At 36.8% G+C, this 16,143-nt stretch overlaps 1 protein-coding gene across 8 annotated transcripts; it reads right to left on the reverse strand.

The window, feature by feature from the left end:
• Positions 1–996: 996 nt before the first annotated feature.
• LOC107785864 (putative late blight resistance protein homolog R1A-3) lies at positions 997–15,938 on the reverse strand. Of its 8 annotated transcripts, none has more exons than XM_016607261.2 (8): positions 15,791–15,937; positions 15,592–15,693; positions 15,131–15,323; positions 14,495–14,574; positions 13,596–13,768; positions 11,580–11,953; positions 8,391–11,354; positions 999–1,244 (listed from the first exon to the last, which is right to left on the reverse strand). In XM_016607261.2, exons 5-7 carry the CDS (start codon positions 13,598–13,600, stop codon positions 8,428–8,430), a joined length of 3,306 nt encoding a protein of 1,101 aa, XP_016462747.2. In that variant the 5' UTR covers positions 13,601–13,768; positions 14,495–14,574; positions 15,131–15,323; positions 15,592–15,693; positions 15,791–15,937; the 3' UTR covers positions 999–1,244; positions 8,391–8,427. The 8 variants fall into 8 exon arrangements, with proteins under 8 accessions (XP_075083791.1, XP_075083793.1, XP_016462747.2 ...); XM_016607260.2 differs by having other exon boundaries at positions 14,486–14,574; XM_075227692.1 differs by lacking the exon at positions 15,131–15,323 and having other exon boundaries at positions 998–1,244; positions 12,515–13,768; positions 15,791–15,938.
• Positions 15,939–16,143: the final 205 nt, after the last annotated feature.

Raw genomic sequence — 16,143 nt, forward strand, 5'->3', positions numbered from 1 at the left:
GGCTTGATACGCGTGGCTAGTAAGGGGAACTACTAGAAGTCATGTGGTGTGATAAGGATGGCTAAAACGCGGGGTGCTATTTTGGGAAAAATATTTTCTTTAAAATAAATCGTGAAGGCTCCCGCGGTAAGATAAGAAAATGAGATATTGTGAATTTATTTATAATTTGGGACTACGAGGCGGTACCTCGTGAGTGCCCTTGTTGATATTGATTTATGGCCATAGTTGCCTTTGATTATTTGTTGTGATTTTCATAAAGTTGAAAGGAATTCTGTTTTGATTCCACGAGATATTATTTGCCATTATTTTGTGTAATTAAATGGTGACATGCTACTTGATTCATTTCCATTGTCATTTTATTTTATTATATTGTTAAACATTTTACTATGCAATTATTATTTTCCAATAGAGCCTGACCTGACCTCGTCACTACTCTACCGAGGTTAGGTTTGGCACTTACTAGGCACCGATGTGGTGTACTCATACTACGCTTCTGCATATCTTTTTGTGCATATCCAGGTTCTCCTTACCAGCCCCGACATTAATGAGTTACCTGTACACAGAGACTTCGAGGTATATCTACCAGCGTCCGCAGACTCCGGAGTCCCCTTCTATCATTATTGTGTTGCTTTCTTATTTTCTTTAGACCTTGATATATATATATATATATATAGACATTGAGGATAAATTCTTAGAAGCTTGTGACTTATTTCTACCGGGTTTTGGGAGTTGAAATTGTTTGAATTGTAGTTTATTTATTTCAGATTTAAATTTTTATTCCGCATTGATAGACTTACCTAGTCTTAGAGACTAGGTGTCATCACGACATCCTACAGAGGAAATTTGGGGTCGTGACACCTGTCCTGAAACTAAACATCATTTTTGTACCTGTCTCATATCATCCAAACTATAGCACTTAATAGTCCCAAGAGTCGCAATCATTCATTTCACACGGAATAAGCAAGATGGTAGACTAGCAAAATATACATAACTGTGTTATATAAATATATAACACAACTTTTTTTTTTTTTTTTCGGAAGAGTAAGATAGTCTAATACATTACAAAATTACAACCACACATAAGGTTCATGGATAAATCCAACAAAGAGTTTTCAATAACTGTCAAACTGAACATAACAATAGAGAAAGAAGAAGTGGAACCAGCATTACTCATGGAAGGAAATGCGCGGCTCATCACTAAAGTACCCTGGCTCAAGTCTGCGGATCGGAATCAACACTTGCATCTGTAGACATAAAAGAAAACGCCATAATATGCAACTTCCAAGAATAGCCAGTCCAAAGACTGAAATCAGGTCAAAATAACTAAGATTTATAGGATATGTTTATGCAACTTCCAAGAATAGCCAATCAAGAATCTGTAATCTCAGATCTAGAAGGACCAACAGGAAAAAAAGATACTATCATGCAAAAACACTTTCATATAGGACCTTTACAAGTCACACAAGCAAATCAGCTATCACACTACCCCATTATAGAGAGAAACCAAAAGAAACAAGACTCAAAACATCAGAATTCTGCTATTTATCCTTGTTTACAACATTAATAGAATTAGTGAGTTTATCAAAGATTTTGAATCTATCTAAAAAGTTACATCTCCGTCATCTATCATACAAACCAATGGTTATGTATTTATATTCACTCAAAGTACTTCAAATTCAAGCCAAAATCGTTCAGATTTCACCGCCACGAAGAAACTGGATTCTACGAATTTAAAAGTACTAAAAGTTCATGTATTCTGTTGAGGTTTTTGTTTTTTTTAAGATGAAATAGTCTTAAAATGAGGGTGAATGGGAAATGGAGGAAAAATGAAATTTTTGAGTAAAATTTTAAGTTTCCCCCTCTTGACAATGAGACATTGTCCCATATTGGAAGAGGAAAAGATTTTTGGTGGGTATATATATAATTGCTCTTCTTGTAGCTCTTAAAGAGTTAAGAAGAAAGCAAGCCTCGCGCCGTCGTCGTCGTCGCTCGCTCGGCTCGGCTACGGTGGGTTCGGCTTCGGCTTCGGCTTCGGATTCGGCGATTGATTGATTAATTTTTTGAACCAAATTTATTTGTTAATAGTAAATATTAACGTAAGATTATCCGCATTTGTAACGGATATTTTCCAATCCGTGTATTGACCACAAGGCAGCCGCCTAATGCTCTTCCCACCATAAATGTGCTTGCTCCACAAACAAGCTAATACTTGCTCCACCATGGAGGGTGGACGATTGTTCTTCTTCAACACTGGCTGCTATATATATGTGCAGCAGCTGTTGAAGAAAGACACACAATTCACAAGACAAAATCTGAAAACGCTCAACAGATTTGGCTATACATTGCACTCCTTCCTCTCAGCATTTCCATACGATTTTCTGAGTTTCTACTCCTTTCATTCTGCATTGTTTTTAACTTCAAACAAAGCAACTGTAAGTGTGATTTGCTACCGAACTTTGTGTTCGCTGAAACACTGGGGTTTGAAGTACCGCTACACTAGTGTGTGATTCGTTCTATCCTGGGAGGAAATAATCCATTACCTTGGGTACTAGGAGGGGTTAAATTCCTTAAGGAAACACTGTGAATTCAGTGAGCTCGAATTAATTACTGTTTCATTACGATAACTTATATTTTTCAGAATTATTATTTACAAATACAGCAATATTGGCGGGACTAACAATCTTAAGGAATTTAATATTTATTTCTGTATTTGTGTTATTCTTATTATTCTGCAAACTAAAACCTTTGTGGTTTTGTGTACTCCCGTTTTGGAGAGTAAAGCCTTCGTGACGTTTTGTTGGAGATTAAAATCTACGTGATTTTTACTCCAGTTTGAAAACGTTTATTAAACGTTTGTTTGTGTCATTCTTTTACAGATTAAATGACGACTGAAAGCGAAAACCAAACTGTTCCGATGGTGACTGCCAACGCATCTACAAGCCGAACACCGGCGTTGGCACCGGCAGAAAAACCCGAAAAATTTTCTGGGATTGATTTCAAGCGCTGGCAGCAGAAGATGTTCTTCTACTTAACTACGTTATGTCTACAGAAGTTCATCAAGGAAGATGTTCCTGATTTGCCAGATAAAACTCCAGAGAATGAACGCTTTATCGCGATTGAAGCGTGGAAGCATTCTGATTTTTTATGCAAGAATTATATTCTTAGCGGACTGGATGATAATCTGTATAATGTATACAGTAGCGTGGAGACGTCAAAAGAATTGTGGAATGCACTTGAAAAGAAATATAAAACTGAAGATGCCGGGATGAAGAAATTCGTTGCCGCAAAATTTTTGGACTACAAAATGGTAGATAGCAAGTCTGTTATTACCCAAATCCAGGAATTGCAAGTGATTATTCATGATCTACTTGCTGAAGGTCTTGTCATCAATGAAGCATTCCAAGTAGCAGCAATGATTGAGAAGTTGCCTCCGTTGTGGAAGGACTTCAAAAATTATTTGAAACACAAACGAAAGGAAATGTCCCTTGAAGATCTCATTGTTCGGTTGAGAATCGAAGAGGACAATAAAGCTGCTGAAAGGAGAGGCCGTGGAAATTCAACAATAATGAGAGCAAATATTGTTGAAGATAACAAAAAGAGGAAGAAGGCTTCTGGTCCGAAATACAACCCAAGTAAGAAGCGGTTCAGTGGAAACTGCTGCAACTGTGGGAAAATCGGACATAAATCTACGGAGTGTCGTGCTCCGAAGAAAGACAAGAAAAGGGGTCAAGCAAACATGGTAGTAAACCATGATGATGTTGATAACTTGTGTGCCATGCTTTCTGAATGTAACTTGGTGGGAAATCCTAAACTGTGGTGGTTTGATTCAGGAGCCACTCGCCATGTTTGTGCAATTAGAGAAGCTTTGGCTACTTATGCTCCTGCTGGACCCGGAGAGACGGTTTATATGGGAAATGCTTCAACAGCAAAAGTTGAAGGATATGGGAAGATATTTCTGAAAATGACTTCTGGCAAAGTCATGACTTTGAACAATGTCCTTCATGTTCCCGAAATGAGAAAGAATTTAGTCTCTACTGGACTTCTTGTTAAGCACGGTTTTAAGTGCGTTTTTGTGTCCAACAAGGTTGTCATTAGTAAGAATGAAATATTTGTAGGAAAATGTTACCTCACCGAGGGCCTTTTCAATCTGAATGTAATGGTTGTGGAAAACAATAATAATATTTCAGCTTCTTCTTACTTACTTGAGTCAAATGATTTATGGCATGTACGTTTGGGTCATGTCAATTATAAAACCTTGCAAAAAATGATTAACTTGGAAGTACTGCCTAAGTTTGAATGCGAAAAATCAAAATGTCAAACATGTGTGGAATCTAAGTATGTTAAACATCCTTATAAGTCAGTTGAAAGGAATTCAAATCCTTTAGACTTAATTCACACAGATATTTGTGACATGAAGTCAATACCATCTCGCGGTGGAAAGAAGTATTTCATAACTTTTATTGACGATGGTACTCGATATTGCTATGTTTACTTACTGAATAGTAAAGATGAAGCAATAGACGCATTCAGGCAATACAAAAATGAAGTTGAAACGCAACTTAACAAGAAAGTAAAAATGATAAGAAGTGATAAGGGTGGTGAATATGAATCTCCTTTTGAAGGAAATATGTTTAGAATATGGAATTATTCATCAAACAACAGCCCCTTACACGCCCCAATCTAATGGGATTGCGGAAAGAAAGAATCGCACATTAAAGGAGATGATGAATGCGTTGTTGATAAGTTCTGGTTTGCCACAGAACTTGTGGGGGGAAGCCATTCTTACGGCTAGTCGAATATTAAATCGAGTGCCCCATAGCAAAACACAATCCATTCCATATGAAAAATGGAAAGGAAGGAAGCCCAACTTGAATTATTTTAAAGTGTGGGGGTGTTTGGCAAAAGTGCAAGTTCCTAAACCCAAAAGGGTAAAGATAGGACCGAAAACCGTTGATTGTGTTTTCATAGGATATGCGACAAATAGTAAAGCATATCGATTTCTGGTTCATAAATCAGAAAATCCCGACATTCATAATAATACGGTTATAGAATCAGATAATGCTGAGTTCTTTGAAAATATATATCCGTATAAAAAGGAATGTGAGTCGTTTGGTGAAGGATCTAAACGACCTCGGGAAGAAACAAAAGAAAGTACATGTAATCAGGAGGATCCAAGACGTAGTAAACGTCAAAGAACGTCTACTTCATTTGGACCAGATTTTGTGACTTTCTTATTGGAGAATGAGCCTCAAACATTTAAAGAAGCTATGACTTATTCGGAATCATTGTTTGGAAAGAGGCAGTCAATAGTGAAATAGAATCCATATTGAACAACCATAATTGGGAATTGGTTGATCTTCCTCCTGGAAATAAACCTTTGGGTTCTAAATGGATTTTTAAGAGAAAAATCAAAAATGATGGCACTATTGATAAATTCAAGGCAAGGCTCGTAGTCAAAGGGTATAAACAACGAGAAGGTCTAGACTACTTTGATACATACTCTCCAGTTACAAGAATTACGTCCATACGGATGTTAGTAGCTTTAGCTGCAGTGTATGGTCTTGAAATTCATCAAATGGATGTTAAGACGACCTTCTTAAATGGAGAGTTGGAGGAAGAAATTTACATGGAACAACCTGAAGGGTTTGTGGTTCCAGGTAAAGAAAAGAAGGTATGTAGACTTGTTAAGTCTCTTTACGGACTAAAACAAGCACCCAAAACAATGGCATGCGAAATTTGACCAAACAATGTTGTCAAATGGTTTTAAGATAAATGAATGTGATAAATGTGTGTACATTAAAAATGTTCCAAATCACATAGTCATTGTTTGCCTATATGTGGATGATATGCTGATAATGAGTAATGACATTGCCAACATAAATGCTACTAAGCGTATGCTCAATAGCAAGTTTGATATGAAAGACTTGGGAGTTGCTGATTTAATTCTGGGAATTAAGATACATAAGACTCCTCAAGGTCTGGCATTGTCACAATCTCATTATATTAAGACAGTACTTGAAAAATTCAAGCACTTAGGCTTTAAAGTTGCAAAGACTCCAATTGACGTGAATCTTGCATTAGCAAAGAATAAAGGCCAAAGCATATCACAATTGGATTATGCTCGTGTGTTGGGATGCTTAATGTATATCATGAATTTTACACGACCAGATATAGCTTGTGCTATAAGTAAACTGAGTCGATATACGAGCAATCCAGGCCAATCTCATTGGATGGCAATGAAACGAGTTTTGGGATATTTAGAACATACCCAGAACCTTGACTTGCACTACAGTAAATTCCCTGCGGTGATTGAGGGATACTGTGATGCAAATTGGATCACCGGTTCAACTGACTCTAAGTCCACGAGTGGATATGTATTCACTATTGGTGGAGGAGCGGTATCTTGGAAGTCATCCAAACAAACATGTATTGCCCGCTCTACAATGGAGGCTGAATTCATAGCCTTAGATAAAGCCGGTGAAGAAGCTGAATGGCTCAGGAATTTCTTGGAAGACATTCCATTTTAGCCCAAACCGTTGGCACCAATATGCATACATTGTGATAGTCAAGCGGCAATTGGAAGTGGCTGGGAGCGTTATGTATAACGGTAAATCTCGTCATATACGACGAAGACATAAAACCGTTAGGCAATTACTCTCTAGAGGAATTATCACGATTGACTATGTAAAGTCAAGTGATAATGTGTCGGATCCACTTACAAAAGGCCTAACTAGAGAGGTAGTTGAGAAATCATCAAGGGGAATGGGGCTTTGGCCGAGAACAAGTCATTGTGGCGGTAACTCTACCTAGAAGACTGGAGATCCCAAGATCTAGGTTCAAGGAGATCAAACAAAGTCATTAATGACGGTTCACCATTGTCAAATAAAATTTTAGTCCGTTCTCGTGATGAGACAATGTTCAGTACCAAGGATAAAGCATTAAGGTTTTTTAATGATTTCTAAATTTGATACGGGGTATATCAAATAGTGTATCTACAGGATGACACGTTTAGGAATCACCTATGTAAGTGTGAAGTGTTAGCCGCTTCAAGGAGAACTTTGTAAGGCCAGTTCTCTACGCACTTATGAAACCAGGCGGTGTTCATGGCTGAAACGAACACAACAATGAGAACCAAAGACGGTTAAGGGTTGATTGTGTGACTTATGGTTGTCTAGGTATACACCAAAGATCGACGGTTCAAAAATATCAAATCTACTGATTGACCGAGTATATCCGACATAAGTTTACTACGGAAAGTTCAAAGGGAAACCTACTTATCCAGATGCGATTAATCCTTGCTTGTAAATCACACAGTTTTTCCATGCATACTTCCGTGATATAGTCATTCCCCATTTATGTGGGGGATTGTTAAGGTTTTTGTTTTTTTAAGATGAAATAGTCTTAAAATGAGGGTGAATGGGAAATGGAGGGAAAATGAAATTTTTGAGTAAAATTTTAAGTTTCCCCCTCTTGACAATGAGACATTGTCCCATATTGGAAGAGGAAAAGATTTTTGGTGGGTATATATATAATTGCTCTTCTTGTAGCTCTTAAAGAGTTAAGAAGAAAGCAAGCCTCGCGCCGTCGTCGTCGTCGTCGCTCGTTCGGCTTCGGCTACGGCTACGGCTTCGGCTTCGGCTTCGGCTTCGGCTTCGGCTTCGGATTCGGATTCGGATTTGGTCAATTGATTGATTAATTTTTTGGACCAAATTTATTTGTTAATAGTAAATATTAACGTAAGATTATCCGCATTTGTAACGGATATTTTCCAATCCGTGTATTGACCACAAGGCAGCCGCCTAATGCTCTTCCCACCATGAATGTGCTTGCTCCACAAACAAGTGCTTGCTCCACAAACAAGCTAATGTTTGCTCCACCATGGAGGGTGGACGATTGTTCTTCTTCAACACTGGCTGCTATATATATATGCAGCAGCTGTTGAAGAAAGACACACAATTCACAAGACAAAATCTGAAAACGCTCAACAGATTTGGCTATACATTGCACTCCTTCCTCTCAGCATTTCCATACGATTTTCTGAGTTTCTACTCCTTTCATTCTGCATTGTTTTTAACTTCAAACAAAGCAACTGTAAGTGTGATTTGCTACCGAACTTTGTGTTCGCTGAAACACTGGGGTTTGAAGTACCGCTACACCAGTGTGTGATTCGTTCTATCCTGGGAGGAAATAATCCATTACCTTGGGTACTAGGAGGGGATTAAATTCCTTAAGGAAACACTGTGAATTCAGTGGGCTCGAATTAATTACTGTTTCATTACGATAACTTATATTTTGCAGAATTATTATTTACAAATACAGCAATATTGGCGGGACTAACAATTACTTCCCTCAAGGATCAACAATGGCCTAGAATAAGAATGTGTACTTACAAGTGAGCACGGCGATTAAAGACGAGATTCGGTTTTTTCAGTCCCTGATTGGGTTTGGGTTCTGAATGGTGACCTTGAATTTGCCTTTTCCATTGTCCTGCTGACTTTCCTCAATATTTCTGGCTGATTGAGAAACAGATTCTCCACACATGAACACCTCAATCTTTTGCAGGGAACAACTATCACCAAACTCAGAAGGAATCTCAATGAGCTGCTTGCAATTTTGCAACACTATATGCTCAAGAGATGGGAAGGCATCATCTGATATATTCCAAAGTGTAATGTTCAGATTTCCCAATTTCAAGAACTTGAGTTTTGCAAACTCCTCATCACTGACATTCCACTCTCCTCCCTCAAAAGCCTCTGAGAGCAGTTTCAAAACCTCAAGGTTTGGTAATGCTGAAATTGCAGAAATTTCAACCCATGGCAGCTGAAACTTTGATAAGGTCAATTTCTTAAGGTTCGAGGGGAAGTTAAATTCACAAGGCAGAAGCACCCGGCCTTGATAAATCACATTGAGTGATTCAAGCTGATTCAAGAAATCCAAAACTGGAAATCGATAGCAAGATTCTCCTAACTTCTCAGAATGACCCCAAGATTCCAAAAATATGCATTTTAGTTTTTGAAGGGAAGGGTAACTTCTCATTATGTTCCCTGTGTCATAAGAAAGAGATGGGGTGGATAAGGTCTGCAAACAATCTAATTGGGACAAGTTGGAATCTGAGAAGGTAAAGTTATCTATATGTGCATGCCTCAGCCTCTTCATACTGAAAAATGTATCTGGTAAAGCTATCTCACCTTCTCTTCCTTTCACTAGGAAAGTTTCTAAGTTCCAGAGCTTGGAAATCCAAGAGGGAATGACCGTCATGTCACCTTGAAGTGACAAAAATCTCAAATGCACAAGCCTTTCTATTTCCGGATGAAAGGTATTGCCAATGTTGATGCACCCCAAGTCCAACACTCTAACATGATCGACGCCCCGAAATATACTTTTGGGAAGAGGACTTGGCCGACGGCGTTCAGAAGAATATATCTTTGTGCGGGTAAGGGGAATAAATGGGGTATCCAGAAAGAAAGCTTCAAACCGCGATGCCACTGGCAAGAACTTTTCGACTTTAGATTTGTCTTGACAGAAATGATATAGATAATTATGAATGCGACATGATTTCAGTCCGCCCTTTGAACTTCTTCTGGCCTCCATTACAAGGCTCCTCCCCATAAGATCATTCAGGTAATCTTCTGCTACCTCCTCTGGTTTCTTCACCTCATCTCTTCGTAAAAATCCTTCACTAACCCATAACCATGTTAGTTTTAAAACTGAAATTTCTGTACTCATTGGCAATGCTGCAAAATATAGAAAACATTGTCTTAGATAACCAGGCATATTTTTGTAGCTCAATTCTATTATTTCATTGCAGTCTCCTACATCACGATTAGTTTCTGAACTAAATGCCTCTTCAGTAATGGTTAGCCAATCGCTGTTGTCCTCTAAATTGACAAGAAACCCAGCTACCAAAACAATGGCCAGAGGTAGCCCTTGACATTTTACGGCAATTTCCTTCCCAACTTCAGCAGGACAGTTCTCATTTGGAATTGGGGGTTTGCGAAATTCTTCTTGAGTACAGAAGCGAAGGTGATTATACTTCACTTGTAATAGCTCCCAACTCTCTTCCGGAGTCAACAAGCGAACCAAAAGAGGTTCATCAAACAATGGATCCTCATATTTTCGGCCGCTGGTAACAAGAATTCTGCTTCCATTATGATTATCTGGAAAACACCTGTGCAACTCATCAAATATATGAGAATTCCACACTTCATCTAAAACGATGAGGTATCTTCCACTATGTAACTGTTTGCGTAAACGATCAAGATATTCTAGCCCCTTCCCCTCCTTTGACTTGTAAGTATCACTGCTCAGATCAACGATAGAAATTAAAATATCTTGGGCCAATTCACTCACCTTATGTCCAGGAGAAACAGAACACCATGCTTGAATATCAAAGTGATCTGAAATTCTTCTGTCATTGTAAATTCTTTTGGCGAGTGTTGTCTTACCAATCCCTGGCATGCCAAAGATAGGAATGGTTTTAAGCTCGGCCCCTCCACGAATTACCCGTACCATTAATATTTCTATCTGGTCCTCCAAGCCTACAACTGCTTCATCAATAGTTGGAGTGCTAGGTTTTGATGTTTGACAATCACTTGGGACGTCCTTTTTTCCCATGTAGATTTGCGAAAATTCAACAATTTTCTTGAAGTGCTTTATTTCTTCAGTGACATTGTCTAAATGATTGTTCCATATGGAAGAAGGATAAAGCACGAACTTATCAACAACACACTCAAATTTGACAAATAAATTGGTCATATGTTTGCAAACATCTAACACTTCCTTACGCTCTCCTTGTTGGTCAACATTTCCTTCGAGAAAAGGTCTGAAATTTTTAATATCAAACAGTACAACTTCAATCTGATGTGCTACCGGAGCAATTGAATCAATCCTATGATCCAACAATCTCAGCAAATTCTGTGATACCAAATCTATACATCCCAAACTATCAATCTGGGAAAAGGACAATGCTGGCTTTTGTTTCTCAATAGTACCCTTTAAGATCTTTGATGCCATAGGCTCCATCTTTTGCACCAAACGGGAAATAGCAAGATCAAATTCTTTGCCCAAATCTTCATTTGGTTCTCGGTTGTCTAATGAGTTAATGAATGACCAAAACTCATTGACTACAAGATCAAATATTGTCAAGCTTTCATTATGGATACCACAGCATAAGATATATATCAGCAGTAACCTGAGCGAAATTTGGAGTTTTTGAACAAGATCGTTGTAGACAGGTAGATAGGACCAGGAATTGAGCTTAGTCATTGGTGCTTCTAGGATGAAATGAACAAAGACCACTGCAAAGACATCCAATTCCCTAGTGAACTCTATAGTTGTGTGTAAAAGTTTCAGACCTGCAACATAAGAACGGATATCTGATTTAGCATGTTGTATGCTCTCTAGCAGATCTATCATCATGAAACTAATGCAATCAGCCATATCCTCATCCAATTCATCTGCCAGACAAAGTAAAGCGATACAACATGATAATTTTTTTACCACAACTGTAAAATGATTACAGAGATTGTTGAACTCGTTGGAGTCAAAATTAGAGTTGTTTAGCATGAACGGAAGAAAACCTTTCAGAATTTTCAGAATTCCTTTGATAACTTCAAGTTTTTCCTTCACAGGAGCAACAAAATCTGCCTTGTAATTTAGCAAAAACTCTAGATTATCAACGAGGGATTCAATATATCTAGCCGGGATTTCATCAGCAGATGGAACAACACCAAATGCTCGGACGAACTTGGGAAGTAGTCTTAGAAATAAAATCATGTCTGGCTTGAGAAGCCAAATCTCTTGAAGTGTGTCATAAGTAACACGATCCTGTTCAGAGCTTCCAATATCACAAAGCAAGTGAAGGTCCCGACCGGCGTTTGTGATCAAAAGCTGGATACGATTCAAAAAATCTCTTACATCATTATCCTCATCCATGTGGATCCATGTACGGGCACTGCAAACAAGTGGTAACAGATATGTCAATTCCTTCCTAAGCATCTCTGTACAAACAGTCAAAGCCCCGTATTTTATAACTTCGTTTTCAATAAATTTGATAAGACCGACAAGATCTTGATACAAATCGTCCATGGCTTTGCAGATTAGAAATGCAGTAAGCAAATTGAAAAAAGTATGAAGGTCAAGGCTGAATGAGTACTCCAACAGCCCGAATTGTCAACCATTTCTCTAGTGTTAAAAAAAACTCCTAGGACCAAGTATGAAGCACATATAAAAATTGCCCACTGGTCCTTATTTTATTGATTTTGAAATTGAAGACACATTCTGCTGGGAAAAGTCAGTCTAGGTAGGGATTCTCTTAAACAAGAACAATAATTATATACAGACTACAGTGAAATGCAGCTGAACAAGTTGGCATCATCTGTTAATTTTTCAAAATTTAAGCTGGTAAAATAAAATATGGCTTTCTAAGGTGCTCTAACTTATGCCACCACACCAATTGCATTATGTTACTACTACTATTTGGAGCATTAGACTTGAAAAGAATCAATAAGCTCACCTTAGGTGCTGCTGTTACCACTGTTGAAGGAGAGAAAAAGCTTTGATGTATCAACTACTGCTTCTTCGTTCTCGATAAGTGGTTTAGATATTTTCGCTTATTTTAAATCAAACACTTAAATCTGTATACTATAGATATCTCACACAAATATAATGATAATAATGTTATCTCCATTTTTCTAATAAAAAATATTTAAAAACTCTTATATAACAAAAATCCTACACAAAGGAACGTTCATCTAATTTGAAACAGAACAATAAATAATCAAACAAAATAAACTCTGAAATTCATATATAATAAAATATTACAATAGCTTCCATGTTTAAAATGCAAAAAATATATTACTTTTAATATGTGGTTATTTCCTATTTAAGAAGTTTGAAAGATATACGTTTCAGAAAATATTTATCCTTTTTAAATTTCATAAAATTAATTGTGTAACAATTTGTTAATTGACATTTTAATTTTACTTTAATACTTAGTTACAAATTATATATCTCATATTTTTCAAAATTAAACGCTTAACATCCTATTAAAATGGAAACATTATCAAAGCTAATACTTCTGTGAGATTTCATATTACAGAGGGTGTAAGAGTTTGATTGTAAAATGCAGGTGGTGTATTTGCAATTGAATCATATTATAAGAGTGTTTAGCATATTTTAAAACTAATATTAACAAAAATCACACATTTTATTAAATTAAAGATCAGAAAAAGCTGAGTGGAATAATATTAGGTTCAAAGCAAGAAACACATATTAACTCAAGGACTAAAATAAGAATTTTCTCATTTTATATTATATATTATACTTTAATAGAAAAATTAACCTAAATAGCCACTCAATCAATAATCATGTTTCAGTCTTAGGACTTCTTGCACATTAGAAGATTCAATTGATACATAGGCACCTAATTTGGATTTCATTATTAAAAAAAAGATTCTTAACTAAGTGTATCTAAACCAAAGACAAAACATCATCACCATCCTTGATAGGCTTTGAACAGTAGAAGGAAAAGATTTTAGCTTCAGTGGAAAATATAAAAATCACCAGCTTTTGTTCGTTCCACGAGTGTTACCTACCACATTATCTCATCCTCTTATTGCAAGTGCAGAAGAGCATTTGCAAAGGTTGGAGTCAACTGAAGGTACCTCCCACATCTTCTCCCACCAATATGCCAGAGATTGGATGGTCTTAGAAGATCGTATGAGCGAGTAGACGACGTGCTCCAGTTGCCATTCAGCCAATAAGTTCTCTGCCATGAAAAGCATACCATATGAGTGGAACAAGTCTCTAACAGGTCTCTCAACTTTCTGCTATTTCGTTACAGTTCTTATTTATCTGAGTTTTAATAGTCTATTGAGGCTAACATTTAATGTAAATGGCTCTTATTAGTTGCCAATACCAGTAGGATAAATAATTGTGTACTAATCAAAGATGCAAGCGCATTAAAATTCATAGGACAAATACCATATGTTTAACTCAAATGAATATTCTACTTAATTCTTTTTGATTTGCCATAAACCAATTAAGTTTAACGGGGTTAAAATTAGTCACTGGCCTTATTAGCCTCAATATAAGGCTTGGGTAGACTCTATTCTGTATTGTCACGACTCAACTAGCGGTTGTGCACATAGGAGGGCTTCACCCACATAGCAAGCCTTTGAATCTTTAAAAATTTCGACAAAATCTTGCCTGTAACTGAAACTAATTCCGTTTTTGTACCTGTCTCTATCATCCAAACTACATCACTCAACAATCCCAAGAGTCACATCATTCATTTCATGCGTAATAAGCAAGATGCTAGACTAGCAAACTATATATAACACAATCTCTTTTTTCCCCTTTTTTTAAACACAGTCTACAGCATTACAAAATTACAACCACCCATAAGATTCGTGGATCAATACAACTAAGAGTTTTCAATAACTGTGTAACTGAAACATAACAACAGAAAAAGAGGAAGTGAAACCAGCATCACCCATGGAAGGAAACGTGCGGCTCAGCACTAAAGTAGACTGGCTCTAGCTCAAGTCTCGGTATCGGAATCAACACTTGTATCTGTAGACATAAAAGTAAGGAATGAGTTCACTGACTCAACAAGTGATAGCTAACTCATAACGGGGTAAGAGTTTCAGAAAACACCATAATATGCAATATAAGTAACACGATAATCTTTAATAAACACATTGCAGTGGCGAAGTTTCAGTTTGCTAATTGTGTCTGATATCTCTGTTCAAGATTACTACTTGTAACAATTGAAACCACTCCCCCCTCCCCCCACCCCCCACCCCAAAATAAATAAATAAATAAATAAATAAATAAAGGATTAGTTAAAAAGAAAACCTTCAAAACAACATTCTAGAATTTAAAAGACAAATCTAGTCCACTTATAAAGATAGAAAAGAGAAAACGGCCAAAATTATTCTTGAACTATTGAAAATAGAATAATTATGCCCTCTGTTTGAATTTGGTCCCAAAAAAGTCCGTACCGCTAGCCCATTGGAACACTTATGCCCCTCAAAACTAACGGACTCCACATCCGCCTTTTCCTTCTCTTCCCCATATCTATGAAAATTGAATCTAAGAAAGAATAAAAGATTCTAATCAATCTCACCCTATACATCTTCACTCAGATTACTCTTCATCATCATATCTAAATCATCTTCTTTCCTGTACCCGCAGCCAAGTTTGCCATCAGTTCCATTCATTTAGTCCACTTTCAACTCCACACAGAAATTCTCTCAAGCACCTACTGTGCAACCACTTTTAAAGGCCACTCCTCCTATGATCACTCCTGGAAAACTTGGCTGCGAGTACAGAAAATCATTCAACAGAAATCCATAGTCATATTTGGGAATAAGCTCTTCAGTGCTCACAAAGATCACAAATTTCGCGTCTGGAAAATTGACAACGACACACCAAATTTTAATCCAACCAAGTTAAAGATACTGTACGAAAACTACTCCAAATATTGATCAACTGATTTAATTTAAAAAATGTGTTTATCAGAATAATATCCAGCCTTCAAATATTGAAACAAAACTTTAATAGCCTGTTTATAGTATATATATACACCTGATTGAGCTCGGAAATAACTTTGGATATATCATCAGGAACGGAGCCACAAGCCTGCGTTTGAATATCATCACTATTCAACTGCTCCAGCAAATTCTTTAACTGTAATCAGACAAAAACATACGGAACAAAATAAGTTTTTGACATAATGTTAACAACTTTCAGTTAGGCATATTCACAAACAGTTTGAGAACCGTACGTTGGTCAAACTAATAAACAGATGAAAGTTCGAAAATGAGTCTTTTCGAATTTGAAAATTAAAGATGAATGAGTTGATGAATTAATTTACTAATGTCTTGGAGGGCGGATCCAGTATTTTGAAAGTTGCGGGCCACATTATATATATATATATATATATATACGCGCGCGCACACATAATATATCTACCACTAATCAGAAACACCGAATAGGAAGAATGTATGATTAGTTAATTTTTGGTTAATCTAATTAGCTGTTTTATTTTAAAAAAAATATAAATAAATTCGATTTTAGTTCAACTTTTTTATGCTTGATTTATTATTTTCTAGATAAAAGTACAATAAAAGTTATTTG

Source organism: Nicotiana tabacum, chromosome 13 (genome assembly GCF_000715075.1).
Source record: "Nicotiana tabacum cultivar K326 chromosome 13, ASM71507v2, whole genome shotgun sequence".
NCBI classification, from domain to species: Eukaryota; Viridiplantae; Streptophyta; class Magnoliopsida; order Solanales; family Solanaceae; genus Nicotiana; species Nicotiana tabacum.